At 34.8% G+C, this 14986-nt stretch overlaps 1 protein-coding gene across 3 annotated transcripts in view; it reads left to right on the forward strand.

Moving 5' to 3' along the window:
• The window catches only part of ATP9B (ATPase phospholipid transporting 9B (putative)), a 168796-nt gene that overhangs the window by 81862 nt on the left and 71948 nt on the right, over positions 1 to 14986 (forward strand). For all 3 annotated transcript variants that reach the window (XM_039571307.1, XM_039571298.1, XM_039571302.1), the window contains exons 9-10: positions 3783 to 3863; positions 10188 to 10263. In XM_039571307.1, the coding sequence (XP_039427241.1) occupies positions 3783 to 3863; positions 10188 to 10263 (157 nt within the window). The remainder of the gene's footprint in view (positions 1 to 3782; positions 3864 to 10187; positions 10264 to 14986) is intronic.

A 14986-nucleotide genomic window follows, 5' to 3' on the forward strand; every position in this document is an offset into this window, starting at 1 on the left:
TCACTGTAATTTTAAATAAATGGTGACTTGCTGATTTATATCAGAAGATCCATACAGCAGTAAACAATACCATTTACATTTAATTAGTTTTATTGAACCAAAGGCAATTTTATTTGCAATGAACTGCATGTTATGATTAAGAATGTATTTTAATGATCTTTAAGTAAGGTGAACAAATGTTGCCCTTGACCTAATAGAGGAGATTTTTCTATGTTATTGATAACTGTGGTGATTTTTAAATTGTGAAATGCAAAAGAGAACGTTTTCATTATTGTACCATCACAAAGTCATTTTCTGACTTGCAGTGTAGAAGGATGAAATGCATTCTTCTCAATTATTATTTTTAAGTATGAGATAATTAAATACATATCAGTTTTTTAAGAAAAATCTCATCTACTGTTATATAAGAATAATTTTTTTACTTTAGATTCAAGCCTTTCATGTAGTTTTTTTTAAATCTAGAACTGTTAAAATCCCCACCCAAATGTGTTTTTTGTCTTGACTAAGAAAATAACTAAGGTCATTTGCCCTTATTGCATCCTAAAAGAGATGTAATTTTAGATGTAGAATACTGTTTCCATTGAAGGTATCAGTAGAACTATTTGACTTCAGTGAATCAGCAGCTCAATGTATTAGTATGAAAATAAGTCTTTATTGAAGCTGAGTTTCACAAATCCCCCATTAGTGAAATCATTAATAAAAAGTAGTTGCCTTTTATAAAAACAATAGAATCAAATCCTTTGTTCAAGGTAATTTCCCTTTCCCCTGCTTTTATATAAGGGAAAGCAATGACATAACCTAACAAGGTAAAATTTTTCTTGCCAATTGACCAGAAATGATATTTACATGTACTGTTGCTTACAAATCTTGATGTCTTCCTCTTAAAGTCACCCTCATGACTTCTTTCAGGACATTGAGAGGAGAAATTCACAGCTTCCATACTGGAAAAGCAGCACTCGGTGAAGAAACACCTTTGTATTACAGTAACCTTTGCTGGTTGTTGAATGGAGTACATAGAAAATTTGTCTTCTGTAACTGTATCATTCTTCAAGTTTTTGTGTCTTTACCTTGTATTATAAAACTACTGTATTTTATTGGCCTGAGAATGGTGTCCATTTGGAGTACAGAACACTTGGCTACAGAAAATAAGAATCTTTAACTCTTTTCTTTACCCTATTAATGAAAAAAGTACTTCAGAAGTCTACTGAGCACAAGTAATATGGTTTTATGTCTTTCTGGTACTCATTAATGAAATGCCAATGGGCTAACACCCTAGATTTCCCCCAGAGCATCATTATTTTTAGTTTTAGGAAAAAAATCCCACACACTTCTGGAATACTATGCGAGTTGTAGCTTGTAGCATTTCAGAGTAATGCAAATAATGGTCAGGGAATGTGCAGATCTCAGTTTTTCACAAAGATAAGTAAGTTTGTTTCAGAGTTGAAATTCAAAAAGGAAAAAAGGAAAACACAAAAATTTAGGTGTTAAATCAGAAATACAAAAGGGGAACTAAAACATAAAAAGATACCAAAGGAGTGTGGTAGATAGAAATTTTTACATTTGAAATGTAACAAAGGACAACATCACAGTAGAAAAAAATAGAAAGATTAGAAACCAGAAAAATACATTACTGTACAAATGCCAATTTACTTTAAAAAGGTGGATATTTCTACTTTCTTTTATTTTAATTTTGCTTCCCACTAAGGCGTTCTTTGGAAAGAGAGAAGTTGACGCATTTCACTAGCAGTTTTTATTGTGTGTATGAGTATGTGTGTGGTATTAGTTTTCTTCTGTGCTATCCGCTACTGAGAGACTCTTTATTTTTCTTTGCATAATAAAGCACATAATAGCTTGGATTAGCTAAATTGTAGGTGATAACAGATTGGAAAGAAGTGAATGATGACGATATAGGACACTACATGTGTATTAGTTTCATATGAATTATTTCTCGTGAACCTGTTGAAAGTACGTTGGAAGAACAAGGATGCAATGAATGAACTTTGTGTGAAAGATTTCAGTAAATGCCTAGTGCTTTAAGATAAAGATAATTTGTGAGATTCAATGTTCAGATTTCATTCATGTTTTTAAAACCATATGAAATATAAAGTGTGTGTGTTTTTTGCAAGCTATGAGAGAGTTCTTGTCTGCAGAGTATAAATATAAATGCATTATTTATAGAGCTACACATTTTTAAACTAGTCAAACATATTTCATAAATGTACATTAGATTTTAAGAAAACATTCATTTTGATAAGGAAAAACAAAAAAATAGTGATATTCATCAATCTAGCTATTGTATCAGAGAAACTGAATGATATAAATATGTTGGGCTTTACGACATTAACACAGGTGGATAACTGCACCTTTAGTTAATTTTTGTACTGTTCAAATTGTGAAACATTCTTACATTCAAAATTATGGGGAAAAAATAATGGCCTACTTTTAAAAGTAACATTTGAGCCAAGATGTGGTTATATGTCCATGAAAGAGGCTGTGAAATTAATTCTGCTTTTGAAGGCAGCACATTCTAGCTAGCATGAACAGGGTATTGTACCTGTGTAATTTGGTCCCCAGAGATGGTGTTTGATTAGCCTTTTGCAACATTCGTCTAGTAATAAAGGATGGAGATAACCCAAATAATTAGGTACTACATACAGTGGGAAGGTGTACAACCTTGCATTTGATCAGAGGTTAGAATTCTTTGGTCGACTTGGACTTGGTATCAAGCATCTGCTCCTCTCCAGAGTAGAAATTGGGTTGTTGTGGATCCATGCATGAATGGTCAACTCCTCTTGAAATCTCTTAGCTGCTGTTGGTCCTGACCATCTAAAAAGCAGCAAAAAGTTTGGTTTTGTGATTGAAAAAAGTTCTTTGTATCAGGGTTTTAGTCTGTAGTATTCTTTCTGTGGAAGGTGGATGTTTTAGAACAATTATCTGGTGAAATAATTGTTTCAGAATTTTAAGGTGAACCTCCCTGGCCCTCTAGGGACAGCTCTTAGGATCTAACACTCCTCAGATTTATCACTTTTTTGTTGTTGTTTATACTATACTGCCATCTATTTATAGAGTAGTATCTTAGGAGTTTCCTATTCTTCTTAGTTTTAGGATAGGAACATCCATGGATTGTTTATTGTCATGAGTAGTGACAGTATACTGTCATATATTAGATCAAATTTTATCAGAATAGTTTTGATGTATACCTGACTTTAAACATTTGAATAATCCTGTTGATGTAGCCAGGCTTTCCTGAAGCTGATGGGGTTTTCTTATGGAGTTTTCACAGAGGTGCTAGAGCATTGAAGAGAACTTGAATCAATTTCATTGTTTCCTCTTATACTCAGTTGGCTTTGTCCTTGCTGGAAAAGTACTTTTTTTTCCAGTTTCATTAAAAAAACCCAACCAACAAACAAACCATCCCTTCTCCCTCCCCCACTTTATCTTTAAAAGAACAAACATCTGGAAAATATTTTAAGATTACACTATTACTAATTAAAATGGGGTTGTTAAAAGAAAACAAATTAGATAAAATATATAAGTCATGTTATAAATGTAAACCAGTTTACTTTGAACTATCAACACATTTAGGATATCAACTTGAATCTGATTCCTCTATAGCAAGATGTACTGGAAAAAAACACCATGTTTCTTAGTCGGGTAAAAGTGTGTGACCTTAGTTTCAGGTGGGTTGGTGGGGGTCATAAACTGGAATCTTTACCAGGTCTTCAAAATACATTATTATATTTAAGTTTAAGTAATACTAAGTAGATTTATCTGTTTTACAGGATCTCTTTTCAATCAATGCTTATGTTTATGCTCAGAAGCCACAGCTGGATATCCACAGTTTTGAGGGTACCTTCACACGGGTAAGTAGTGTATGTAAATACAGTTCTACTTCCCTATTTAGTACCTCAGTGTACGTGAAATGTACACTTAGTGTCAACATTGTATCAGATCTTTCCTTGGCTTTACAGCATTATTTTTTCCTTTTTTCCTGCCATGACAATACTTCATATAGAAGATATCCTGTTAAACATGTATTGCAGAAAGCTAATGCATAAGGAATATCTGAAAAAATCAGAATTGGAGAGTTGAATATTTGTTGGTTGACATCACTTTAATCTTTTTATGTGAAACTCTTTGTGAACAGTATACTTTGTTTCCAGGCATCTAATGTATTGTTCATATGTCAAAAACTGACAAGTTGAATAATAACAGTAGCCTGAGACAATGCATCTGCTAGTTTATGTGCAATAAAAGTGTGCTTTTTCTGCTGTAATTCCAAAGTTCAGTTTTCTCAAAAACTAAAATAAAACTAACTACTTATGGGAGCTTTTTATTGAATCTCTTCCCCAGAGATAATTATATTCAAAACTGATTATGAAAATAACAATGCAATATCTGTGACTTGTTTCTGTTATTTTCAAAAGGAGGCCTGCTAAAGTTGACCCTTTAAAGCAGTGTCCTAATAGGTCATAATTAGTTTTTTTAAAATAAGTTTACAGCTTTGTAGCAGTATGTTAGCAGATATAGTGATTGTTCTGTTTATTTTAGCCAAACTCAGTGGTGTTAGACTCATTCCTCTTGATAGTTTGTTTCTAAAATAATTTGATAGAATTAACTGCTGGGGAGGTAAAGAGAAGGGGTTTTTTACCCGTGACTCAAATAGGTAATAGATTTTTTTCTGTAATTGGAATTCCAGTTCACAATTGTAAATACACTGATGAATGAGATATTGCAGTTGCTGGCTCTCAAAGACCAATTTATACCAGTTACATAGTCCATGCTGCCTACAAAGTAAATGTCATTTGTTCACACCTTCTAAAGCAGCAAGCAACAGTGTTTACTTAAACCTTGTATTGACCAATTGTTCAAACGAAACTTCTATTAACAGCTGTAAATTCATATTATTCCTCTTAGTGACTGTGCGCTTTCCTAAATATATATTGAAGTCTTTGGAATCTAACAACTCTGGTATAAGTAATTGAGACATTGGGAAATCATCACAATCATCCGTGTTGCAGGTTCTGTTTGTACACGTCTTAAGAGCTGTATGATTCAAACATCCTGATATATGTAAATAACTGTGGTGCATTTTATGGTTTCAGGATTGCATATATGTTTTTCTGGATGCTTCAATAGGAAGGATAGTTTACACTGAACTTCTGTGTAAAGCATCTGAGGGCATTGCCCTCAAATTTAGTTTACAGTGAATCACATTAGATATTTTTTGAAGGTTGGTTTTTGTTAATGGTGTACCTTCTGCATTGTGAAATGTTGTTTTAGGACACATGTTTACTGATTTATCTTTCTGCTTTTGCTGTGAGCCCTTGCTTCTTACAATAAATCCGTTCTTGCATCTAATTTCTATTTTATGTTAAAGCAAAAAAAATTAGTGTGCTTAGTGATGCTAATGCATACATTTTTTCTACTTAAGCATTGGTGTTCAAAGAATTCTTCCAGGGGTAGGTTGACAGGGTAATAGCACATTGATTTTTCTTTTTCTTTTTTCCCCCCATTATGGAGACAGAGTACTAACAATGTAAAGGACAAACTTAGATAATTTCAAAGTGTGCATCCATAAAACAAACCAGAAACTTGGGAGCATGGCGCTGGAGTTTTTATGAGTGAGCAAGTTCTAAGTACAAATCTATCCACAAAAAACCTGAGAGCTGACAGAAGATACCTTTTGCAGAACACCTGCGTAACCATGTCAAGAGGCATAAAAGCTTTGCTGTACTCTACTGATATCTGCCAGCTTCACATGAAGTTGTTTTCCATTGTTCTCCATGGATTTTGGTGTGTTACGTGCAGTCAGTGCATGAAAGTCCTTGCATGATCATGTCTGGCCCTTAAATAATGGCATAAATTAATTCCTTTCCTCCTTTCACATTTACTAAGACAACCTATCAAAACACAATAGATGAACTAAATTAGTGTTTTGTGGAAATTTATGAGATAGCTTTATTTGTTCTCAGGGCATCATCCATGTCTTGGCTGAGCTTATTTTTAAATAATGGTGTACAGAACAAGGATGTAAACAGATATAACTACTAGAGTTTCTCTTCTGTCTGGTGCTCCTCTGTAGGCTTGATAAATGAGGGAGCTATTTTATCAATGCTGAAAATCTGTAAAAAGACAATAAACAGTAACCATACTTCTTAACCCAACTTTTACCAGTTAGAGCCTAAAGGGTACTCTGGAGCATTACATCAGTGTGTATTGGCATAGCCAGTATTATTTAACCTTTGCTTACTCTGTATAGAATCATGGAAAGTCTCTCTTGCTTTTAACCTTGGCTGTTTTTTGTTTAAATTTGGGTTCTTCTTTCACTATTCCCTTATGAATATTTTCCTTTTAGTTCTTCTATATTGCAGCTCTGTGCTGTCCCCATAGTCTCTTCATCTATTTTGGGAATATATCTTAATTTTTTTATATTCTAATAGAAATCTTAGAAAACAAATGCCCATTGAGTTTAGTTCAACTACTTCAATAAGCTTTTTTTTTTTTTTACTATGGTACAGAACTATGTTATATAATATATGTAATTTTTTCCAATATAGCATCTTGTCACATGCTTAAAAAAAAACTACCCTGATGCAAAACCTGGTGCATGTAGCTGTATTCATTTCTGAATAGAATCTCTGGCCTGATGCTAATTATACAGATGTTTTCTTGGATAAGTCTTGTATTTTAGTAGAGAGAACGTTAAGTCATTTTTTTACTTCACGTTTGCTGTTAAAGAATTACCTGTTTTGAAGCAATAGTTGTGTTCACTTCAATCTGGCTTACTTTTATGTTGCCACTGAAGGGAATGGTATTTTGTTTTGCTACTCCTTTTGACTCCCCTTCCTTATGCTGGCAGTAACAGCTATACAGGCAGCTTGACTAGGGAGCTAACGTGTGGAACCTAATCTGACCCTGTCCAAAACACATGGCAGGAAGAGGAACAAAGCCAGAAAAATTAACTGTGGGGTTGGTGTGGGGAAGGAATCTCTTTCACTGATTCAAGTAAATTAATTAGTGTGTATTCTGCTTCCCTACAAAAGTTGATGGGGGTTGTTGTACTGCATGCTGTAATGCAGGAACAGAGCTAGAAAAGGTCAAATAGAAGTGGTACACTGGTTCACTCAAGGATTAGGTGTTTAGTCTCAAAGGTCTCTCTTGTTATTTACAAAAATTTCTAAAAAGTTGTAGCTTTGTAACCTTTTAAATGACTCCTTGAAATTTGTCATGATCCTTGGTCAGCTGTATTATGAATTCATGGAAGGACTTTATGAAATCAATTATGAAAGGGCTGAGAGTAGGATATATTCAATTTTTATTTCACTGATCATCTTTCCTTTTTCTCTGCACATGCAAGAGCAACAGAGTAATTTCTGAATAAGAACTGTAGACAGTTTAAGCCTCTATGATCAGTGATGTACACGGATTAAAAAACTGAGCCTGAATATGAAGCATGAATATAATACTGAACTGCACTATTCTGGTAATTAAATTAATTCAGAATTCAAAGACCAATAAACATACAGCTGCCAAATGAAATTCAACCCAGCAGACCTTAAGTGGAAACTTTGTCAGCTGGACAAAGAAGCCCTTGTATGTCAAATTTCTGCTACGAGAGCGAGTGATGGATTTCATTTATCCGAAACATTCATTGTTCTGTTTGTGTCAGAAAATTTGCAGAAATTTCTCCTTAACACCTGTCTGGTCTTACTCAGGAATTGCAGTTCTTGTCCTTCCCGCTGCTTCCCTACCATCTCTCCAGAAGTAGAAATAAAAGTAGTGTGAAACAGCTAAACTCATTACCCATAAATGCACCTTATATTTTTCATTTGAGTAACTTATGAGAAAAGAAAAATAAGGTTAAGTCATAATCTGTTTGGGCATGGAAGGTGGTGGTATTTGGGAAATGGAATGAACCGTAGAAAGCTGAAAATGTTAGGTGAGGGTATAAAGACATAAAAGTATCATAATGAAATAAGCAGAAGATAAGTGATTGACCAGACCATTCTGTGATGAGTATGAGTGGAGAGAGAGCTCATGTGATGTTTTCCTATTTCGAATTACATAAAAAAAGGTATTTCACAGTGGTAGACACTGGACAACTGACTTTTTCCTGACGCTGTTGTCAGTTCTCCCCAGTCATCACAGGGCTTTTGATTTCTTCTTGTAATATGGAAGAGTTTCACAATTCACAGTCTCAAAATCTGCTAACTGAAGAATAAGGGAAAACAAAAGATTTACCTGGCTTAGTATCCTGTTCTTGACAATAGCCAGAAACAGAGTGCTGGGAAGGAGAATACAACTAGAGTAAGGACACGGTAGTACCTCCTGAAAAGTGTCATCTGTCTCTTAACTCAAGATGTGGGAACTTCCTGAGTTAAAGCTGGTTTCTCTAAGTAACCTGCAATGAATTTCCCTTCTTTAAACTTACCCATGAACCTATGTAACCTTTTAACATTCAAATAGGAGGAAGTTGCACAGGTTAAGTACATATTTAAGAGTGATTGCCTATATTTTAATTTTACTGACTTTATGACTTCTTTCTTCTTCAGTAAAAACAAGCACTATCTATCCTTCCTTTTTAGGTGCCTGTTTCATAGATGTCTGTCATATTCCCCATTAGAGGTCAGGTTTGTTCAGTCATATCTAGTATGGAAGCTACGTTGACCTCCCTTATTGCTCTTTTTGAACATTTTCCAGTTCTTTTTACTTTCTGTTTGGAATAAACACAGAAATCATCACAGAATCCAAATAATTTGGGAACGATTGTAAATCAAACCAGGAATCTAAGCATTATGAGTTAGGAGTATAGCAAATAATTGTTGCAGTACTAATTCCTTGGGTAAGAATCAAAAAATAATTCCCCTTTATCTTAATTTAAGGCTAATCTTATAGAACAAGGATGATTCTTCACAGAATCAAAGAATATTCTGAATTGTAAGGGACCCATAAAGATCATCAACTCTTAAGTGAATGGCTGGCCCATAATGGGGATTGAAGCCACAACCTTGGCATAATTAGCACCATGGCCTAACCAACTGAACTAATCCCAGGATCGTCAGAATATGGATCTTGATTCAAAACTTGTGATTTTCTTCTAAGGGCTAATTCCATATCATCCCTCTCTTCCCCTCTGTTCTTGACAGAATGGTTCTCCATGCCTTTTAAACAATGATTTTTCCTCGCTTAGGAGAACAAGAAGTATAGTTTCCTTGCTATATAGGGATCTCTTGATGTACGCACAAAAATTTATGTGTTTAGTTGGAGATTTTTCTTTTTTTAGAAACAGAAATTTCTATGTAGCTCATCCTGTGCTTGGTGATTTCAAAATAGAAATGAAAAATGGGCATAGTTTTGATTATTGACAATATGTAGAATTTACTGTGTACTTTGATAAATGTCGTCCCCCCTTTCGTGCAAAATGTTTAGCACCAATCTGTAATTTGATCAAATACGCTTGATTATCCTACCTCCTAAAGTTTCCTTTAGTTGTAAACAGCACATTTTACAGCTGCTAATGAGTAACAAATCTGTACATGCTCCAAATTGATTATGAGAGATTGTGTGTTTACAATCTGTGGATCATTATGTCTTGGGAGGACAGAGGGGACGAAGAAAAGGGGAAATTTAAAGTAATCATGGAAGCAGTTTTCTATTGGAAGTATTTTCCCAAGAAGTATGTATTTTGTAAGTATGTGGTAAGATAATACAAGACTGCATTTCGTTTTAGAAGTCTAAATATTTTTCCCTGAAGTTTATATAATGTTGATCAGGTGCAAAAAATGATGATGACCATAACTTACTATATGAATTATGGATTATTTAAATACAGAACATGGTGATAATTTTTGGGAGTTACTGTTCATGACTCATTTTAACTGCATGCTATAACATACTGTTCTGCAGTTTGATATATCAGAGGAAAAGAATATGTTACTTCGAAAATAATTTTGACTAGTTCTTTTAGTATGATTGGATAAAAGTAATATGAACTTCAAGCATGATTTCACTTTTTGGAAAGTTATTTGTGTCTGTGTATGTGCAATGAATGCTGTTATACAGTGATTGATACAAGGATGCAAGCTTGGATACAAGGATCCTGTGTCAGTTATTCAGATGGTTTGACATGGTTCTTAATTTTTTGTGCTGGTGATTTACTTATTAGCTGTTCTTACTTTTAACAGGAGGACAGTGATCCTGCAGTTCATGAAAGCCTAAGCATAGAAAATACATTATGGGCAAGCACTGTTGTTGCTTCGGGTAAGTGCTGCAATACAAAGCTGATAATGTGTCTAAATACTTCCATGTCAGTGTATCCTTATTTTTCAAAAGCTATTAATATTTCACATTGTAAAATACTTTTATCTTCCAGACTATTAAACTGTTGCTTTTCTGCTTTCCCATTACTTTCATCATGCTGCTCAAAATATTTTCATACATTTTTAATCCCTCTTAATAGCTTGGGGCTTTTTTTACTTAAATTTTGCTCTTTCAGTAGTGCAGTCCCTTGTAGCCCACTGAAGTCACTGACCTTTTTGATTTAATTAAAACTTCAAGTTGTAAGGTGCTCTGTTCAGCTCACAGTGTATGCTTTTCCCTGCTGAAAAGCAAGGGTGGTTTTGCTTTTTTTAGGAGTTTTTCTTTTATGTATACTCTGTGATTAATATCTCCTATTAGGCAAAATCTTAATCAGAAAGAATAGATAAGTTATAAAGTTACGTAATTTTAAAGTACTGGGATCTAAAATTACAAGTATTAGTACCATTTCATATATGTCCCTGATACTATAAATGAGTACACATTATTACCTAGATGCTGTATTCAGACTTTAAGCCATTGTAACTTTTTGGTTTTTAGAATAGAAATTTATTTTCTTTCATTTTTGCTCTATGTAAGAAAAGTCAAAAGGACTGTGGTTATTCTTCTGCATGAAAAGACTGAAAATAAGGAATTGGGAGAGCATCATTTCTGAAGAGAACTAGGATTTAAGATGGGGAATCTGAACAGCCGGGAAAAGCCAAGAAAGGGGAAGAAAGTAAAGAACTCTCCAGCTAAATTATAAATTAAGTCCCTGCTATGAAGACTTCTTACATCAGTGAGGGGCCTGCTGGAAGGCTGTGGGGAAGAGATTAACTCTGAGGAGGTAGCAAAGGAGTCTGTGACTGACCGCTCCTTTCCCAAGTGCTGAAAAGATAGTTATGTTCTTTGATTCTTAGTGGTGTTTGGTTTGACTGCACTGGAAAACTATTCTCACTGAAACTGTTCATGGACAATGCCTAAAATTGTCTTCAGGTTTTTAACTTAGGTAGCCAAGATCTTTAACTTTGTATAGAAAGACACTTCTCATGAGTTATAAATTTCAATACTGTGTAAACTTGGTTTGAGTTTGCTTTTCCTCAACTCTAAGTATGGAGGAAAACTACACTCAGAGTGTGCATTTGCAAAGTCAGTAATTCTGAATCAGTACATTTGAATTTTAATTGAAAGCTGTTCATGTTTTCATTTCCATGGTAGATGATTTTGTTTAGAAGTATAGCTATTGACTGATTGCTCTTGATCTGCTACCTAAAGTTGGCACCCATATTAATGGAAACAGTGCTCCTTAAAATTTGTACCTTAAGATAAGTTTGGGGTTTTTACTTCTGAGGTGTCTTGTGAAAGTTTAATTATTTATGAAGGACTTTAGCTCATTATTAATGATGGCAGTAGAAAAACATAAGATAATTCTCTTGTTGAAAGATAGTTTTGAACATTGGAATAAGACTTTAAGGCAGACTAAGGGCAAACTCACTGAATAATACAAAGTAAAAATATTGAATGGCTCTTCAAGACTGCAAGCCCTTCTGAAGGGAAAAATAATGTGATCAAGAAATTAAAAATGGTTTCATGGTGTGCATACAGAAGTTAGCTTGAATTCAGGTACCAGAGAAAAATAATTTCCTTCGGTAACTGATTTTGTGACATTAATTATATCTAACCTTTGGCATATCATTCATTTCACTTACCTCATTTCATGTATTAACTACAATTTAATATAGTGGTAATGTTCTTCTGTCATGTAAGTGCTCCTTGTCCTGTATGGCAAAAATCCAGATCTTATGAATTACTCAGGACCTCTGTGGATGTAATTTTAGCATTTGATAGGATTAGCCCTTTAGCAAAAAGTAGGAAATTATTGCCTTCAGTCTGTTGCTTATCTAATAAGGCATTTATGAGTTCTTAGAGGTACACTGTGCATATAGTCATGAGGAAGACCATAAGGTAAAATATCTAGCAAATTGTTAAAATTAAATGTTCTAGATCTGGTTGATAACTGATGTATCATTCAGTTGTTTCCATCTCACTTCCAAGTCGAATGTACGTAACTAAGTTATAACACTTGATGCCAAGGTAATTAAATTTGTTTGGGTTTTTTTTTTAAAGTAGACTTTGTAACTGAATTTCCAAGATTTGTGACAACTGAAAATCTTAATAAAAATACTGGTCACTGTCTGACTGCATTATAGGCACATACAAGCTGTCTTGCTTAAACCTGCTGTGGAAGGGTATCAAAGGGTGACTCTGCCTACAAAAGTTTGCAAGCATCTCTGCATTCCCTTCCCTACTATGATCAGTCACAGCCCTTAATTATATCTGAAGAATGTAGTGGGAGATTATGCTTGTGCATAGCTTCTACAGACAAGTGACACTAGGATTCCATGAAAACAGAACAATAAACAGCCCATAGCATGTGAAAGTCTGCAGTTTTTCTACTCTGTAGACAGCTACCTCACCCACACTTGTATCTGATTTCAGTGTCCTTAGTCTCTAGGTACATGGTTTTGTTACACACAGGTATTTTTCACCGAGAAAGTCTGTGATGTCTGTGTGCAAGGCCTAATAATTCTGTTACTGTTCCACTTTGGTTCAAGAGAGGGGGTTTGAGGCCTGTGTCCAGGTAGTGGGGGGTAGAGTTCTGCCCCACAATGTTTCCTGTACATCTCTTCGTTTACCCTAAGGCTCTTCGGTATGACAGTCTTTAATGCAGTCTAGCTTGGAAGGCTGCTTCCTCCTGTGCTCTCTAAGCAGCCTAGTCATCATCTGTTACTAAGCCAAGCAAACTTGTTACTCATTGGGACCCTGTTATGCCCTTGCCAACCCCCTTGTAGGTTGTTAGCGAAGTGTTGTGGGTCCACCTGGCACTATTATCTTGACATATTACTGACTGATGGTGTCAGTCTCAGGAGTGGAGACAGAGAGCTACATCACTGATGCCCAGGAAAGGAATATGCACCTGAGTTGCAGATACAAAGCCTTATTTAATTTTAAAAATGGTTTTGCATAGGACATACAGGACAATTGTTGGGTGAGGGGGCTCTCCTCCCTGTGATTAATAGATGCTGCATTTCCTGATACTCCTCTTTGACGTATTACAAAAAACAGATTGCATCAGGTAGGATAGCCCACTATGTCCAGGATAGATGCCATTGCTATTTGTCAAGGTGATACAGAGGGTCAAGGTTAGGCTGGGAAAAGTGTTTGGGGAATTATGTGGGGGAATACCTCAGAAAACTTGAGCTCTGGTTGCTGATGGCCTGACAGTTCTAGAAGAGAGAGACCACAAATCAATAATTTTGCAGATCAGTAACAGTAAATTTAAGTGTATAAAGACTTCAAAGAATCTTATCAAATGCATCTTGAATGCAGATTGCCAAAGCTCATGAAAATATCAGGATATTACAGTAATGGATTCTACAGAGAAAAAAAAGCACCTATTGCTAGAGCAGTAAAAGTGACAAGAAAATTATTTGCTATAATTTAAGACTTTTCTTCATGAATTTTGGGAACCAAAAAATTGATTCAACAAAACTGTGTAATTCCAAACAACTCAAGAATAAACTATTCCATGTCATTTTTATATCAAAATATAATGTTTAGGAGAGTGAGATTACTCGAATTTGTACATTTGGAAGGCGGTTACTTTCCTTGGATTTAGTATGTCTCTTTACCCCTTAGAATAACAATAAGCTTAATGGGGGAAAAAATGCATTTTACCACACCTAATATATACCTAGTTTCAAAATTGATAGTTTAGATATTTAAATGGAGATTCCTAGTGATAGCCAATCTGCAGAGTTTTCTGCCCTTTGCTGTGATGCTCTGACAGAGATCTGGTGACTGTCTGTATGATGTTTATCCTAACCCTAGAAAGGACAAAGATTAATATGCCTGGATCACACTGGAAGCCTCTGTCAGGGACGGAAATCAAAAGCTTTTCTCTCAAGTCCAAAGCATGCAGTCATCCTTTTGCTATTCTTTAATAAGTGAGATAGGAAAAAATATTCTGACTTTTCTACTTACAGGCAACATTCCAGCAGGTTTTTAAAAAGTAGCAGTAAGGCACAGAGTCTCTGTCATTCTTAATATCTGTATTACCACTGTGGAATTAATAACAGTGCCTGAAGGAAAGGCAATTTTGGTTACTGAAAACTTGAAAAACTACTGTCCCTGGAGAAACACTTTTAAATAAAAACAAATAATTTAAACCACTGAGTATTCTGAAAACCTCTTTGTTTATCTTCAATTAAATTACTTCTCTTTCGAATCAGATGTACCTGTGGCATCAGTGACTGTGGTGTTTGTGTTTATTGCAAGCTTCAGTAGATTTCATTTCAGAAAGGGGAGAGGAAAGTCAGCAGTTAAATTTTAAAATGCCTCAAAAGGTCCACTACAGTATGGACTCTAGCTTTTTGTTCTCCACTTGTGGTAATGATCAGTGTGGTTCAAATGCTGAAAAAGATAATGCAGCTTTCTGAGAAACCTGCTGAGATACCTATGAAGAGAAGATTTGTATTAATGAAATTTCGTCATCATTTTGGCAGGTGTCAGTCTTGTGAAGTAACTTCAGATAAAATCAGGACAATTTATATAACTGCACAGCTGTCAAAAGCAGTATTTTCTGCCAACTCCTACATACGATTTTAATTAATTTGAGCGCACCCTG

Source organism: Corvus cornix, chromosome 2 (assembly GCF_000738735.6).
Source record: "Corvus cornix cornix isolate S_Up_H32 chromosome 2, ASM73873v5, whole genome shotgun sequence".
In the NCBI taxonomy this organism is placed as follows: Eukaryota; Metazoa; Chordata; class Aves; order Passeriformes; family Corvidae; genus Corvus; species Corvus cornix.